Here is an 18,424-nt window from a genome sequence, read left to right on the forward strand (position 1 = left end):
CCCCGCACGGCCCGCTGCTCTCCCACGGGGCCCGGGAGAGAGCCCAGACCCGCGCTGCAACCTGTGGCGCTCGGACAGTTCCCCAAAGCCTTTTATGGACCGGGTTCTCCCGGACTTGGTGACGGCAGGAATTATTGATCCCCCCCTTTTTTCGGGCGACAGACGAAGCCCCGGGGCGCATGTTGATTGAGTGTAAGAGAGGGAAGGCTGATCGATGCTTGCACACTCGCGCGCTCGTGCACACCCGGACACGCGGCTCGCCGCCCTGCCCGTGAGAAACTTGGAAGGACACCGGAGGAGGCGGCCGGCGGTCTAATAGCTGGAGGGGAAGGAGGGTTTGTTGAGAAAGAGCTTCCTCCAGGGGACAGACGGCGACTTGGGGCTACGGTGTCAGCACTAGACTCCACCACACTCAGTCAGGCTCGGGAAGGGGTTTTTTGTTTTGGATTTTTGACCCCACCGCCACGGGGGCTGTTGGTTCTTCTGTGGGCTCAGTACCCGAGCCATGGTTTCACGGGCCCTTTTGACCGGTCACTTGTGGCTTCTAGGAGACCAACGAATGCTAGTTTCCAGATCTGGGGCCACATATTGGCCATTTGGAACCGCTGACTTGAAACCCGCTCACTCTGTCTTTCCTTGCCATTCCCCGTTATTTTGGTCCCAGGCGGAGTCGCCTGGGGAGAGCCAGGGACACAACTTAGAAGTGCATGGCAGGCTCAGGGCGGAGCAGGGCTGTCAGGAGCAAGGCACGCTGCTGGGAGGACTCACTTAGTGAGTCCCCTGGGCCCCAGTGAAAGACAAAGGAGGAAGGGAGGGATGCTGATAAACTTGAGTTTTTACATGGCATCGGATAAATTGAATCTATACAGGGTTTTCAAATGCTCTGATTTTAGCAACTAGTGTTCAAATGGTACGCATGGCAACGCCTGAAGAGATGCTGCTGTCTGAACCCTGCATCAGATGCAAAGCTCTTTGCTGCTGCTAACCTGCTTGAAACCTAGCTATGTTGTGAATGGGTATACACAACGGAGAATCTTACACTTACTTAGCAGGCAGATATGAAATTCAACTGTTAGTGAAGGGGCTGGGCGATCATCTGACATAAAGGATCCCAAACAGGAGATGCACACTGGAAATAGTGGTGATATTAGATGAGCTCCTCTTAAATGTCTTTATCAACACTACCACTAAAGATGCCACTCAGAGAAGGGGGACAGTGAAAGGAATGAGAGACTTGCATTTTTATTATTTAATGTTGAATTGTGGATAAAATTGTTTCTTCCCCTTTTGTGATAATGCAGCAATTCCCTGGATTGCCTGATAATACAGAAAGTGTGTAAGTAAATATTAGCTTCTAAGACTTTCTAACATAGGAAACTATATCAATTTACGATAAAACACAACATAGGAACTTTTGAAAAGGTTTTCCTTAGCACTGCAATAAGTACCTGTATCCTTATTCTTTTAATTTTTTTCTCCGAAAATGGGGAGGGGGCATTAATCTAAAACAATTTTATGGATATTTTCCCCTTGATGGACAATAACAGAGGGAACACTGATGGCACAGTGGGTTGTAGATTTTACTGCTAACACAAAGTTCGAACCCACCAGCTACTCTGAGGGAGAAAGGTGAGGTTGTCAGTTCTCATAAAGATTTAACCCATAGGGACAGTTTTAGTCTGTCCAAAAGGGTCGCTATGAATTGGCATCTACTCAATGGCAGTGGGTTTTAAGAGACAAGGTAGACTATTCAAAGTAGGAGTTTAGTATATGAACATAATATTGAGTGGTCACCTTTAAAGAAGATGGTGGCCTGGTGATGTAGTGGTTTATGTACTGAGTTGCTAACTGCAAGGTCAGTGGTTCAAACCCAGCAGTGAGGTACAAGAGGAAGATGAGGAGGTCTACCGACATAAGCATTTTAAAGTCTCAGAAACTCAGGGGGGCAGTTCCGTTCTGTCCTGTTGGGTTGTGATGAGTCAGAATTGACTTGATGACAGAAAGTTTGGTATTTTTATTTCAGAAAAGATAGTTTACTAGGTGGTGTATTCTAAAAATGAGCAAAATTTATAATTTCCCTTTGCAATTCTTTGCAACTTTTAGAAGTAAAATAATCTGAAAATAAACTGTCCATACTAATAGGGACTATGAAGTTGATTCAAAGATTATTTACATAATTTTTATCTATATAATATTTCACTATTTCACTTCATAATGTTCTCTAAAGTATATTTTCTTATAAAGTATGTTCTGTATTTTAAATCACAAGGAGCCCTGGCAGCAAACATTGAACTACTAAACTCAAAATGTGGGTTCGAACACACCAGCTGTTCTGAGGGGGGAAAATGAGGCTGTGTGCTCTGGAAAAAATGTACAATCTCAGAATACCGAAGGAGCAGCTCTACTCTGCCCACAGTCAGGATGTGTCAGAAGCGGTTCAATGAGTATGCATCAAAAAATGTACTTCTACATTTTTTTGTAGGTGATTCTTCTGCTCGGTCAATTTAGTGAGTGGATTTTATTGGTAATGGACATCTAGGTGGAATAGAACAGTGGTTATTTACTTTGAATGTTAATCAGTAGGGCCCAGATGGTGTTCGTTAAGCAAAAGTTACAATGACAATGGCAGGCTGCCAGACTGTGTATATTTTTAGATGTCTTCGTATAGTGGAAGAGGGAGAGAAATTCACATAATTCCAGTTAAAGGCCTTCTACATTAAGAATTTATGAATCACATATAAAAATAAGGTATTATCCTGCTGTTTTTTTAAATGTCCATATATTGCAGACATCAACCTCCATCATAACATCAATAGAAGAAATAGTAGTGGTGTGATTGCCGTTGAGAATTTCTCAAGTAAGTTGTCCAATCTCATGTTTTAGTAAAATATAAGAAGACACGCTACTGCTGTGAACACTAGTTAATTTATTCTTACAGGATACTTTATTTGAATTATGATACATCAACATTACTAGTGTACTATAAAGTCCATCAGGCATAATTTTTAGAAAATCAGATTTGGGGAGAATTTTTTGTTTGGTTTTTCAAACACTTTACTACTTTTCCCCAAACAAAATTGCCACCTACTAAATTCATATTAATTCACAATCTTGTTTAAAATAAAATTCTATGGAAATGCAAATGAATATATTGGACTCACATATTTTTCAGATAGACAGTGAGTTGAACATATTATACAGAATAGTTTTTAAATTGAATTTTGGCTAATTTGTGATCAATCTTTAATTACTGGCCTATATCCAAGTGTTTCTGTGGTACAAGAAACTGATGTTTCCTAAAAGGCAGATTTCATAAAATATAGATAGTCGAGAGCCCATGCAACTCACACTCACTAGGGTCATACAACAATTGTATAAACCTAACTGTAATGTTAATATTTTTAATAAGAAAATTTAAATCAATAGTAATATGTCACTTCTACACATCTTAATAGACATCTATGTAAAAAAATTAATATTTTATAAGTTCTTCTAAATCCACTTGTCTATCCTTCAATTTGTTAAATATTTGAACAATGAGTAGGTATGTGGTAAAGAGTTTCACTGAAGTTATTTTATTAATTACAAAAAAAGATAATTAAGTGAAATTTTATAATCATGATTTTTCTCTTAGACTAAGCCATTATGAGTCTATAATAAGGGCTTATATGAGTAGGGGGACTTCATAGATTTTTACGTGCATACACAAAGCAAATGACTACCCACTTAACTGAGTTAAGCTATAATTTCTGTCTCACTGTAACTATGAGTTTCACATGTCCTAATAATAATAGGAAGAAGTACAATTTAGAAACATTAACTAGTGGGGATTTTACTTGAGAATTTTAAGTGTGAGAAATAATAACTGACCCACAATGTGTGTAGAGCTATAGAAACAGCCCACCTGAGGGTGGTTGAGTAAGAAGGTCTTTTTCTTCCTCCACCTGCCACCTCACTCAAAAATGTCAGGCTTCATTGGTCCTCCTCCTTCTGTACATGATATCAATTAACACCAAATGTGCTCGCATTTGCTCCAATGGAAAACGAACAACTGTCTTCACAGAACGGTCTCAGCAAGCATCTGTTTTTCTTAATTATGTGCTCCGCAATATTGGGGTGAAGGGTCCCCCAGCCTTTTTCGTTTTCTTACGACAAACTAAGATCTGTATTTCCTCTTTATATGAACAGTGAGTCCCTGAAAGGTGTTGTTGTGTTTTTTTTTATGAGATTGTTTTTATATAAAAAGTATATAGTTCTACATTTCATTCTAACCACATTTTTGTTTAAAATCTGATTATCATTGTAATTTTGCTCTTACGGAAAACACTAGTCATTATTAGTGATGCCCCTGTATTCCTTTACAGGCTTACGTTTTGTTTTCTGTTTTTCATGACATCCCAATGGAAGACTACCATTATCATAAAATTTTAATGAACTTTCCAATGCCGATTAAAATGAATGGCATTTGGAAATAGAATTATGTTCTTTCTGGCCTACAGTTTATTCTTTCCATGCCTTGTTGTAGGTCAACAAAGTGTAGTAAACCTCTTGAGGGCAGGACTTGTTAACTGCTTAATCTTCAATGCTTAGAAAAATCTGTGGCTCCTACTAGATGCTCAATGAGTATTTGTTCAATGGATAAAAGAATAAATGAGCTCATCAATTCTTACCCTTAATAATCGCAATTTCTCTTTTGTAAAATAATGACTACTAACTAATCCCCAAATCCCTTCTAAATGAAATTGTATATATAGCAGATCTCTGGGTCTCTAGTGTTTTTAAATACATTATCCTATCTTGGTGGTGTTGTTAGGGGCCACCAAATCAGTTCTGATCCATAGTGACCCTGTGCAAAACAGAAAGAAACACTTCCCTGTCCAGCACCATCCTCACAGTTGTTCTATGCTTGAGCCCATTGTTGTAGCCACTATGTCAATCCATCCCCTTCCCTATCACTACCTCTCTGCCTTACTAAGCGTGATGTCTTCCCCAGGGACTGGCCTCTCCTGACAACACATCTGAGATATGTGAGATGCAGTCTCACCATCCGTCCCTCTAAGGATCTAGATCGGCTTGCAAAATATTTAGTGTCCAAAGCAGAAAATATGACACTTGCAGGAATTAAGTGCTAGATTTTAACAAGGAACCTACTCATGAAAAAGCAAGTGAATACCATGTGGACATCCACTAATATTACTCATAGTATGTTCAAAAAGAGCTATGCATCCATGGATATAGTTATAAGTGTTGCATAATAAATGTACTGAGGTTTTTGATGCTTTCAAAAGGTGGGAATATTAACATATAATCACAGATTAAAAATCATTTGCTATAATTATAAGCATAGGTAAAGAAATATTTTATGTATTTTGGTACTTAAAAATATCATCATGTTTCATCAAATGTAAATTGCCACTAATTATAAAACATATCATTATTACAAGGGATATCAAGAAAGGAAAAAAGAAAACTGCCAATGAAAAACAATAAAATACATACATGCAAGTAATCCTACACCTAACTAATATGTAGATTTATATAAAATCAGAGTCTGATTCTTTGAAATGGTGTTTTGATTCAGAATTTGCCCTTGTTTTTCCAACGCAATATCAATAATGCATCATAAGTGCTAATGACACAATGTTTTCCCTAAAAGGACCTATACAAGTCACAGACGCACATAGGTATTGAATAGTTCAAAGGTCACAGTCCGCTCATGTAACTTATGTGGTTTGTGCATGTTGGGTGGCGTCAGCCACTCCAGGAGGCGCCCTTGTAGCAGAGTGTGTCAGCCATCGGGCCACTAACTTCAAGGTCTAGGCTTCAACGATGAGGCTATCAACTCCCCAAAGGAGTTAGTTTGGGAAACCCCCAGGGGCAGTTCTACCCTTTCTGTCACTGTGAGCTGCCATGGACTCCGTAGCAGTGAATCCCTTTGGTCTGGTCATTCCATAAAAATGTCATGAATTAGGGCCCCTATTTTTTGATGGTCTGTATAAGTTTTAGGTCTTTGATGCAACATAAATAAGTTTTAGTGTATGCTGTGAGGTATGTCTCTTGTTTTATTTTTCTCCCAATGAATATCCAGTCTGGCCAGCACCATTTTTTAAAGAGACTGCCTTTCCCCCACATGATGGATTCGGAACTTTGTTGAAGATCAGCTGTCAATAAGAGGATGGATTTACTTCTGAATTCTCAGTGCAGATCAGTGGTTGATCGCTCGGTCGTTACACCAGGACCAGGTTGTGTTGAGTACCCTAGCTATAGAGTAGGTTTGAAACGGAGACGCGGAGGCCTCCTCCTCTGTCCATCTTCTTCAGTTGGGCTTTGCTGCGCGGAGGAACTTTTCTTTTTATATAAAGTTAGTGATTGGTTTTTCAGTCTTTAAAGAAGGTTGATGGAATCGGGATCAAGAGACTTATAGATCAAAAAAAATTTTTTACGATATTTATAGATCACTTTGGGTAGTATAACATTCCCACAATGTTTAGTGTTCTACCCACAAGCATGGTATGTTCCTCCTTGTATATAGGTCTTATTTCATTTCTTATAGAAGTGCTTCGCTTCATATAAATCTCTTGTAACACTGGTTAAATTATTTGTATGTAGTTCATCTTTTTGGTAGCTATTACAAATGTTAATCTTTTCAAATTTCTTTTTCTGAGTTTTCTTTGTTGATATAAAGGAATCAAACTCATTTTTTGAAAGTTGATCTTATACTATGCCACTTTGCTGAGTCTTTCAATTAGCTCCATTTGTTTTCTTGCTGATTTTCAGATCATTTTACATCATAATCATATATGGCTTTTTATGTTAATGAATCTAGATAACAAATCCCAAACTAATTTAGGAATTAAGAAAGTAGGAGCATACAAAGTAATCAGGAGGAACTTATTCATATTAAGAGACTTATGTTTGATATTTTTCCTGTTTAGATCATTCAAAATGTGTACCTTTAGATCAGCGGTTCTCAACCTGTGGGTCGAGACCCCTTTGGGGGTCAAATGACCCTTTCACAGGGGTCGCCCGATTTATAACAGTAGCAAAATGACAGTGATGAAGTAGCAGCGAAAATAATTTTATGGTTGTGGGGTCACCACAACGTGAGGACTGTATTCAAGGGTCGCGGTCGTAGGAAGGTTGAGAACCACTGCTTTAGATCAAAGATGGGACAAACCAAAGCATTTCCTCTTGTATGCAGTCCTCGAGTTTCTTAAACGTTATGGATTCAGCACAGATTTCAACTTTCATTTTGCTAAATCTTCAAACTTCTGTAGTGGTGATAGAAATTATATGCATATGTCATACTTTTCCTCGATGCAGTTGGCGACTTTCATGAAACTGGAATTTTTCAGTCAACACCATTGAGAATTCCTAGACATTGAATTCCTAGACATTGGTGTTTGTATTTCCTCCCTACAAAGATAATTTAAAGGTGCTTTTTTGAAATTACAAATCATGAAACTATTAATAATAATCAAAATGCAAACTAATCTCTCAGCCATTGCCCTTCAATATCTATGAACTAAAATTTTACATTGTCTTTTTTTTTTCTTCCAGATATTTCTGTCAGCCTGTTAGCAGTCATCGTCAGCTTTTGTGGCCTGGCTCTGCTGGTGGTCTCCCTCTTTGTCTTTTGGAAGTTGTGCTGGCCTTGCTGGAAAAGTAAACCCGTTATTCCCAACATCAGTGCCCTTCCGCCAAGTATTTCAAGTGCTCCGACAGAAGTTTTTGAGACTGAAGAGAAAAAAGAAGTTAAAGAAAATGGAAAACCAGCACTAACAGCTATTGAGCCTGCAATAAAAATCAGTCACACTTCCCCTGATATCCCAGCAGAAGTCCAGACGGCTTTAAAAGAACATTTAATTAAACATGCACGTGTACAACGACAAACTACTGAGCCTACATCTTCATCCCGGTAAGGAAATATCAAATACAAAACTCTGTGTGTGTGTGTGTGTGTGTGTGTGTGTGTTATCATTTCATAAGGGAGGAAAACTTAAGTAGTAAGGGAGAAACAGAAATGGTAAAGACATCAAAATGAACAACTTAATAAAGAGGGAAATGGTAGACTAGAAGTGAGTAGGGCAGAATATATAGCTGGAGAAAGAAACTGAGAGCTAAGAAAATCATTTGGGTAATGTACCAAGAAGGGAGAGTAGAGCTGGAGGTCTCAGTAAAATCCGATAGCTACAGATTATCATTATACAATGATCCTTTTCACTAGAAATATCACTGGTTGATTATCAGTTACCTGCAGTCATATATTGACAGAGCACCTTTTTGCAATGCTGAGCATGGAACACAAAATAATCGGAAATGATCTACAAGTTCAAAGTCACAACTTACTACTGGCAGACCCAAGAGTCCAGCCTACAAATATTGAGCCGCTATACCATAAACAGGGATCCTGCAAGACTACTAACCAAAAGATTGGTGGCTTGAAACACTCCCGGGAACACACCCAGCTCTATTGTTCACACACAGGGTCCCCATGAATCTACCTGACGATAGATTTCAATACCACAAACAAGAAATTGCTGGGAAGTGGACATTTCATTTTTTATTTGAACCTGTGTAGAACAAGGACTTATACTGACCCTCGTGTAATAAATCAAACAAAAGCATACATAGCAATGAGAATAATAAGGATTGTACACAATGACAGGAGGAAGAGGAAGAGGTCCATCAGGAGAACACGTATCTAACTTAGAAATGTCAGAGATTTGTTTGAATGAAAGTAGTTTGTTATAACACATTTCAATCATCTTTTTTAAAAGGATGTTCTAGTGAGGAGGCATTTTTTCTATCACATGTGGTCTTTAATTCTTAACATGGATTTAGCATTTTTTTCTCTGGCTTACCCTAGGTTAGGGTAAAATCATCCAGAGAGAGAGGGGAGGGCCGTCTCCTAAGTAATTTACTTCCTAATTGTTCCTTTCTACAGTTCTAAAAGTAAGAAGTGTCCTTACACTGTAATAAGACCTGCTTTTCTAGGTTTAGAACTCTGTCAAATTGAAAACTTGTATGTGGGTCATGTTTTCAATGAGGAATGAAAGAATGTATAGCATACATTTTGAATGAATTAAAAAAGGAGTGTATAAATATATTCATTTCTTTTGGAATTCCATGGGGATAAGCAATAAGCTGATTATAATAGTGAACTTTAGGACAAGACACTTCAGAAGGAAATGGGGGTTTCTTTTTCATGTTACATTTTTGTGCTATTTGAATTTTTATAACTGCTCCATATGCAACATTTACCTATTATTATGACTAGTTTTCCTGAGCAGTGGTATTTTATTTATTACTTTTGTGTAAATTAGCCCAGTAAATGCTCATTTTAATTTTGTAATGGCTTTTACCAGTAACTATAAAAATAATAATTTCACATACCACTTCACTTTTGCGTATTATAGATATGGAAAATTGTCTTTGGAGAGACTTGCTTGCCATCTGACCCAATATATCTTTAGAAAAACCTTCTTTAAACTTATTTGATTTTGGCAACTATCATCCTTGGGAATTGGGAACATAAACAATTAATCTGAAAATATTGAAATATACATACCATAAATAACAGCTCAGAAAAGAGAACATCTTAGCATTAAGAATTTCTCAACTCTTTTACATGATGGACCCTATATAAGGACCCTTAACTCATGAAGAAAAATTGTGGTGAGCTTTTCTGCTTCTTGCTAACCTGTTTTTAGGAAACCTTGAAAATAAAACTATCTCCAAAATAGTATTTGTTGAATGTAAATAGACAGATTATCTGATTATTCCTTGCTATGGGCGCATAAAAGAATACATACTGAACAAAACAATTAATTGTGAAGACTTGGATTGAAATGCAGAATTGGCTTCTGAAAGTAATATACATGCAGAATGAAGATATATCTGACATTCTGTCATCTTGGATCCCTCTCTAATTTTGTACAATTGAATAAACCGGAGGAAAACCTTCTCTCTCTCTCTCTCTCACTCAATCTTATAAGGCATACATATTAGATTGTAAATATCTCATATTTTCTAAGGGTAAACATTCATTACAAATCCACTGCTTCCCTAGAACTTTGATGGTATCTGGCCTGCCTCTGACGTTCCTTGTTTATGTAGGTGGCCGGACAAAGAGGGAGGCCTGAGTGATGCATGTACGTGTTTAGCACTTGCCTTTGATCACTTGCCAAGTACTCTTCCTGTTCGTCTTTTGCCAACCCACTTGAAACGTCATTAACTGTCCCCAACATGTGAGAAAGCTGAAGCCCAAAAGAATTGGAGCTTTGCCTAAAGTCACCTGGTAGAATTAAAAATCATCCAAGTTGATGGAACACATTTAGAGAATTACAGCTAATAGAATATAGTATTTCTACAATCAAAGATACTTGTTACAAAGTCTGCTGCCAATCGGTAGTTTGGTGATTAGTGGCTAGGGTCTTCCTCTCTTTCTACTCAATTAAAACCAAAACCAAACCCATAGCAATCGAGTCATTTCTGATTCATAGCAACTGTATATAGAGTTTCCAAAACTATACATCTTTACTATACAGACCACTTCATCTTTCTCCTGCAAAGCAGGGGCTTAATTTGAACTATCAGCCTTGTGGTTAGTGGTTAGTGGCCCAATCCCTTAACCATTGTATCACTAAAATTGTAACTGGTATTGTAAGTACTAGAGTCGTGATTTTCATCTTGATTTGAGATGAATTTCTTATAGAAACCAGGATTATGCCTCATTCTAAAAAACTCTCACATCAATTACTTCATCATACCAGAAATTATCTTTATATGAAGAGGAACATGAAATTGCTTAATTTATTGCACCATCCACTTGGACACAAATATCAAGGTCCATTATCATAAATCAAATTATTCTGCTCATATGTCAACTCACTATGATGTAATAAAATGAAACGTAAACCTGTACACATATGTACAAAAAAATTAACATTAGTACCTGGTTTCCTCACTTTGTTAGGATAGCGCAGTTGGAGCTTACTCTTAGGGCTCCTTTCTTTTTGGATGAAACAGTAAATGATAAGCATACTATTTTGTATTAGGTCAGGTTTATTAAAGAAATAAATCCAGTGACACACATATATGTGTAAGAAAGAGCTATATATCAAGAAGTAATTAAATATCAAGAAAATATCCCAATCCAGTCCCACTCAATTCCATAAGTCTGGCACAAATCCATAAGTTCCTCTTCAGACTCACGCAGTCACAAGCAATGATGCAGGATGTAGGAATATCACAGGCCAGTGGGTGTAAAGTCCTGTGGATGCAATGATGGTGGAAGTATCACAGGACTGTGGGAAGTCCCAGAGTGATTTGCCAGCAAGAGAGAGAGAAGGGGAGATTCCCAGGGCCCTCTGTGTGAGAAGGCCATGCCACAGGAGGTACCATCAGGCTGTGTCCTGATTGACACTTTTATCTACAAGTTGACATGAAATTATGTAACTTCCACGGATTTCAAACTGTATTTGTCTCTGTAATTAAATAGCATCCTGACTGTCAAGGAGTTACTGGGATTGCTGGAAATGAAAACTTTAATAAATAAGCATCTCCCTTTTCAAAGACCTGCATATTTGACCTCAAAAGGCTGCCTGGCAACAATTCTGTCAACCATATTCTAGCTCCTCTCTTGAACCATTGTTTACTCACTCAATAACATTATTCAACAGAATCTTCCTTGTAGGTTTAGTTGGTGTAGTCCACATATTGTACACACTTCGAAGACTCCTGGGATCTATAAAGGAATTTACAGTTTCAGGAAGGATGACCATTATCCACTTCAGTAAATGGAATAACAAGTGCCAAATATGTGGTAGCAAATCGGGAATATAAAAACTGGGGAACTTACAGCAGCTGAGAGCTTGAGAAAGACCATTGTGCTGAGGTTAAAGGAAATGAGGCATTCATATAAGACAGCTGGAAGAGGCTGTGTGTCCCAGATAGAAATAGTTTATGTGAAACCTCACAGGACAGAAAGTATTGCTCATAAAAGAAAAAGTAAGCTACCTTGACTGGACAATTGAGTTCAGTGGAGGAATAATGGAAGACCAGTTGCTAGAATTAGAGTCTGAGAAGGCCTTAAAAGATAGAATCTATCCTGTCATAAATACTTACAGCAGAAGAGTTTCTTGGATAAGATCTATGACTTAGAATAATTATATGGCAAAAACTTATAGGATCAACCCTATAAGAGGAGGACATCTATTTTGAAACTAGGATAGTAGTTTACCATAAGGAATATGTGGGGGGAAATTTTAAAGCTGGATACCTGAGAGAAGCTGTAAAGTTACAGTCTAAGAGTCCTTATATAACACTTAAGTTTTTCCAAGTCCAGTCCAAACTTTCAGAAGGCTGTTACCATCTAATAATGTGGGGCCACCATTAGAACGTTGGGTCCCATGTTTTCCCAACATGTGAAGTAAAATAGAAAGCTCATCTTTCTCTGAGGGCTTTCCAACCCCTGAGCAGGTGCTTTAGCTGAGTGCCAGTAGGTAAAGGTCTCTCTTACTCCTCTTCTCCCAGTGGAAACTACCAGCCATTCTCCCAGACCAGTTTCACTACAGCCAAAAGAGACTCTTTTTCCATTGGCTTTCCTGCAGCTTTCAAAACAGACCCCAAACCAAACCCAAAATCACTGCTGTTGAATCGATGCTGACTGGGCAGCATAGAACTGCCCAGTGAGTTTCTGAGTCTGAAACTGTTTAAGGGCGTGGTGGGGGATTTGAACTGAACTCTTGATTTGCAGCCCAATGCATAACCACTACACCACCAGTGCTTCTCAGGGGCTTCAAAAATTGTGTCAAAAAATGGAATGCAAAGATAGAGGAGTAGGTTTTTTTGGCTGATTTTTGAAGCTCTCTTTTATACATATGGTCACTTTTAATAAAACAATAACAACAAACAAACCCACTGGTATCCAATTGACTCTGTATCATAGGGACCTATAGTAGAAAGTTGAATTGACCTACTCCATAGGGTTTCCAAGGCTGTAAAATGCTATGGGAGAAGAAAGCCTTATTTTTCTCCTATATAGAAGCTGCTGGGTTTGAACCACAGACCTCACAGTTAGTAGCCCAATGCTAAAGCGACTATGCTACCAGGGCTTCTCCCCTGCTAATATAGTCACTACTAAGTAGTAAACTTGTGTAGGCAGATACTGTCATATTCACTCCTTTATTACTCTTGAGAATTAGGCAAGGTATTATAAGAAGTCATTGAATATTTATTAAATTAAAAAATATTCATAAAAACAAAATCTACAGCTTACCTAACAAGCCCTTCATGGTTGTTCACCGGAAAAAAATACAAGTTTCCCTCAATAACTGTAAGCAGAGCATTCCTATGAAACATTTTTCAAGTGGAAATGACATAAAGTGAAGGAGGAATTTATCATTAATTTAAGTGGGGAAAATGTTTGAGTGTCCTAGACACCCCACCCCCAATCAAACCAAATAGCAAATCATACCACGTAACGTAAGAGCAGCATAAAGGTTTTCCAGACCCAGTTCAAGGCTATGGCAGCTTGATGCTGAGTGTGGTCCCCGGGGAAGCTGTGCGGTGACACAGTGCTTGCTGCACATGGTAAACTGTATATTGTGGGAGAGAGATGGAGACTTTCCTAAAACCACATCGAAAACAAATTAGAATAATTTAAGGTATTTTTCAAACACTGACTTCCGTTTAAAGGATAGCAAAACTGAGTCCATCCATTCAGGGACAGTGAAAGAAATGGAAAACACGATGTTGCACAGCTAAGAGTTGAAAAGCTGCATCGCTAGCTCAAGAACATCCAGAAGCGATGCTTGCTGAAGCCAATGGCAGGACCTGAGACCTGTCTGCTTGAAATAAAAGGTCACAAAACAAGTATGGAAGGTACTTGAGGTGGAAAACCCCCTTCCTTTGTGAAACATATGTGTTTGGTAAATACACTTGCTTCTCTTCTGAAGAGCGACGACCCTTGGAACCAAGATCAAAAACAAAACTTAATAGAACAGGCTCAACCTTGGAGAGGTGTTTCTCTGGCTCTAAGTATGACCTTTTGTAAACGAGTATTAATTATTGGGATCACCATTATAATACAGCTACGGCTTGAGGAATTTGATTTCATTAATGACAGGATTCTTAGGGTAAATTATTTTCAAAAAATGTCCCAGATGACACCCGAGCCACACCATGTGCTAATTATGGAACACAAAGTAGGTGAGTAATGGTTCATCTCTGCTATTATACAGGGAAAAAGTAAAACTAGTGACCGGTTGGGGAGTTGAAGGCAGACCCCCAAATATAATTTCAATATACTGTTTGCACTGTGCTCAAGAAGATGTGGAAGCACTAAAAAAAAGGGTTTCTCATGGTAGTAGTTGAATTCATTTAAAGAGCTATGATTATGGTCATGCCTGTCACTATAGTCTCAAAAAAACTTATTTTGTTGATAATGAGCTACCAAGAAATATTTTCTATCTCAATTTTTCATATACATTTCTTTCAATTTATTCATATCTAGAGCAAAAGCAATTGCTTATCACCCTTCAGTAAAATTCTTACCCCTATTTTTGAACATGGATAGAGGTAAGGAGCAAATAATTTCCAAAAAATCAAACATTTCTTTCATTAGTTGCTATAACAGAATAATTTCCTGAAAGTTGTTTGAATTGAAACATGATGTTCCTTAAAAGAATTCTTAGCTATTATATTACACACATGATCAGAAAATCACTTGGTTCTTCAAACAACTTTTTTCATTATTATTAGATTGTTAGTTTGTCACATGGCTAAGTGTACCCCCGACCCCCAGGAGATAATGTAATGTATTTATTTAACTAACTGTTTTTAGAACACTTTTAACTGAGTTGTCATGTTTTTGCTAGGCATTTTATAGCCATAGGGAAGGTCAATGGGAGAAAGATGAGACTGTCAACTCCCGTGAAGATTCACATTCACAAAAACCCATAGAGGCAGTTCTACTCCATCCTGGGAAGTTCTATGAGTGGGAAATTATGTGATGGCAGAGAGTTTAGTCTGGTTTTAAGGTGGGTCAAAAATATCTACCAATACTCTTATGAAGACGTACCAGAAAGTAGAAATGAATAAATTATATGAGATATTAGAAACTAAAGGCATGCAGATGGTGCCGTAATTAAGCATTCAGCTGTTAACCAAAACTGTTAGCACTTTGACCTCACCAATCACTCAGTGGGAGAAAGTTCCCCGTCTGGAGACTCCATGTGGCAGCTCTATTCTGTCCTCTGTGGTCAGGTCATTCATTGTGAATAGAGATCAACTGGATGGCAATTAGTTCTATAGACTGTAATAGGGAAAACAAAGGAATTGAAAGAAAAGATGAGAGGGAGATTATCAGCATTTAACAAACCTTACTGAGAAGGTTACCAGTTGAAGAAACACTTGAAGTAGAAAATTGACCATGTGGCTGGGAAGACGGAGTTTTAATGCTTAGGAAACAGTTGCTACAAAGGTCCTGAAGCAAGAACCTGCTCTGTGTGTTCAGAAACCTGTTGTAAGTCCAGGATGCCTGCAACAGCTAGAGCAACTGATGACAATGCTAGTTGCTGTCCGGTCAGTTTTAATACGTGGCAAACTCGTCCAGGGTGGAACCTTTTAGAAGCAGATTTCCAGGGCTATCTGTCAAGGCACCTCTGGGTGAGTTCGGGATTGCAATGCGTTGGCTTGCGATCTAGTGCTTACAGACAAACAAACTCATGGCCATTGAGTTGATGCCAACTCATGGGAACCCTATAGAACAGGATAGAACTGCCCTTGTGGGTTTTTTGAGACTAACTCTTTACCAGAGAAGAAAGCCTCATCTTCCTCCATAATACCAGGAGAAAAGTAGCAGGGATGAAACGATGGTTGGCTTTCATATGGATTAAAATGGGAAACTATTGAAAAATTTAAAGCAAAGGATTGGCATGATATGATTTAGGTTTTGAAAAGATTATTTTTCAAATTTGAGAACAGATGTAAGGGGTAGCCCAAGGATGGAAGCATTAAGAAATAATTCAGGTCAGAAATGATGTTGGATGAGACCATCATTTGACAAGAAGTGGTAGTGAGAACTGTGTGGATTAAGGCTGTATGATGAAAGTAGAATAAACAGAATAGTATTATAGATCATCTGAGAAAAAAAGAGTCAAAGTTTTGGTCAATAGCGTCTATAAAGATGAAGTCGATATAGGTCAAACAGTGACTGGGGTGAGTTTGAGAGGTAAGAACAGGAGTCCTGGCACTGTTGGGTCTGAGGCTTCTCTTAGTAATTTATCTGGAGATGTTGAATGGGCAACTGGATAGGACTCTGGTATCCTAGAGATAATATGTGGTGAACACATACGTTTGAGTCCACGTCATATATTTAGGAAGCCTGGTGGTGTAGTGATCTAAGTCATGATCAAAGAAATGAATGTAGACAGGAAAGAGGAGACCAAAGATGAAGTGCTGAATATTCCAGCATTAAAGACATCAGGAAAAGCAATATAGACTGAGTCGAGTCTTATAAATATAGGAAAATCAGGAGACTATACTCTGGAAGTCAAGGAAGAGAGTATATAAACAAACTGAAACTCATTGCTATTGAATCAATTATGACTTGTGGTGACCCTATAGGACAGGGTAGAACTGCCCCTTTGGGTTTCCTAGACTGCAACTCTTTATAGGAACAGAGTCTCATCTTTCTCCCTGAGCCACTGGTGTTTGCAAAGTGCTGACCATGCTGTTAGCAGCCCCACACAGAACCACTACACCACCAGGGATCCCTGTGTAATCAAACAGGAGTGATTACCTATCCAGTGGCTCTGGTAGATCAGATGTGATGAGCACTGAGAACTGACCTGTGGGCTTAGCAATGACAGGTAGACATTGTTGACATTTTCAAGAGCAGTTTTCGTGGAGCGGAGTGTGTGAAAAAGTAATTAGAACACATTCAAATAGAATAAGTAGAAAGAAATGCACAGTGAATACGGCCAACTCTTAAAAGGACATTTTACTGCAAATGTGACATAGAAATAGAACTATACTGAGAGAGTGGAAGAGGAAGTTATCTTGGGATAATATGCTGATAATAACAGTACGCTCTTTTGTTATAAATGATCCAACAGAGAAAGAAATGATTTGTAATACAGGAAAGAGAAAGGAGCATTCTTACAGGAAACCCGAGGGAAGATGAAATCCAGTATATACCGTGAGTGGTAGACTGACTATAGGTAATAGCAGGGGTAGCGAACCTAAGATCAGGCAAGATGGCAAAATATATGGATACTGATGTCGGTGAGAGGGTTGATGAGCTGGTAAGGGTTTGTGGATGGTTTCTGTCCATTTCCTTCAATTTGCTTAATGTCATGGGAATGAGAAGGTAGAAGAAGGTGACGAAAGTTTGAAGAAAACTAGAGAAGGTAAGAACCTGGGAGATGAAGAGGAAGTCTGGAGCTGTTTTGTGTGTGTAGCATTCAGGGCTTATCTAAATGATGTTGGTGTGAATTTTACATGGCACTGTGAAAATGTGTAGTGTCTCCAGACACAGTGACTTGCGTTTACATAAGCATAAAGATGATGGAGAGTTGAACTCCCCCAGGGCTGTGCTTTTCCTCGATGTAAGGTAAACAGGAACAAGGGAACTGAGGTTATGTGTGAGACAGTTACTAGTAGTTGGCAAGTAAATTTAGACTGTGTCAGGAGGGACAAATTATATCAAATACGTAAGTATGTAGTATAGTGCGTATGCAGTACAATAAAAGTAATGTAGTTACAGTGAGGTACTAGAAGGCCTGAGTTGGAACGATAGAAAGGTTGACCAGAGGGAAATGTGCATGAAACAGAGTTTGGAAGAGTTTGTGGTTGGCGATAATGATGAAATATGACAAAGCCCATCGAATTGAGTGAGTGAAATAAGTGGCGCACACAGTACTACTGAGAAGAGATGTCCAGGGCATGGAAAGACCAAGTGGCTGAAGTAAATGGATGCATTTCTAGGGATTAGAACAAAACATATTCAAGCAAGTGTCATGAGTCAGGACACCAAAAGAATGGAGAAATTAAAGGTAATGAATTGGATATCAAGATATGGTTAGCAATAACTTTTAGGGAGTACAGTGAACCCTCGTTTATCGCGGTTAATCAGTTCTAGACCCTACCGTGATAAATGAAATTCCGCGAAGTAGGATTCCTTATTTGTAAATCAAATATTTTCGTAGTTAGAGCATAGAGGACATGAAAAAACACCCTTTAGTCACCATTACACTCGTATTACCCAATTTATTAAACGAAAAAGGGAAAATACAGTAAAACATTTTGGACGTTACAATTATCATTTATTTATTATATTATTTATGGCATCAAGCGTGTACAGTGTGAGCCAATCAGTGGCAGTAATGACAGAGCATGCGCTGTTACGCAAAAACCA

The 18,424-nt window shown here is 38.4% G+C and overlaps 1 protein-coding gene across 1 annotated transcript in view; it reads left to right on the forward strand.

Annotated features, from left to right (window-relative positions):
- The window catches only part of SYT10 (synaptotagmin 10), a 49,646-nt gene that overhangs the window by 2,047 nt on the left and 29,175 nt on the right, over positions 1–18,424 (forward strand). Inside the window, exons 2-3 of the mRNA XM_004700203.2 lie at positions 2,789–2,857; positions 7,561–7,918. Of these exons, the coding sequence (XP_004700260.1) occupies positions 2,789–2,857; positions 7,561–7,918 (427 nt within the window). The remainder of the gene's footprint in view (positions 1–2,788; positions 2,858–7,560; positions 7,919–18,424) is intronic.

The sequence above is a fragment of the Echinops telfairi genome, unplaced genomic scaffold (assembly GCF_000313985.2).
Source record: "Echinops telfairi isolate 266 unplaced genomic scaffold, ASM31398v2 ScPeMD7_7406;HRSCAF=8444, whole genome shotgun sequence".
NCBI classification, from domain to species: domain Eukaryota; kingdom Metazoa; phylum Chordata; class Mammalia; order Afrosoricida; family Tenrecidae; genus Echinops; species Echinops telfairi.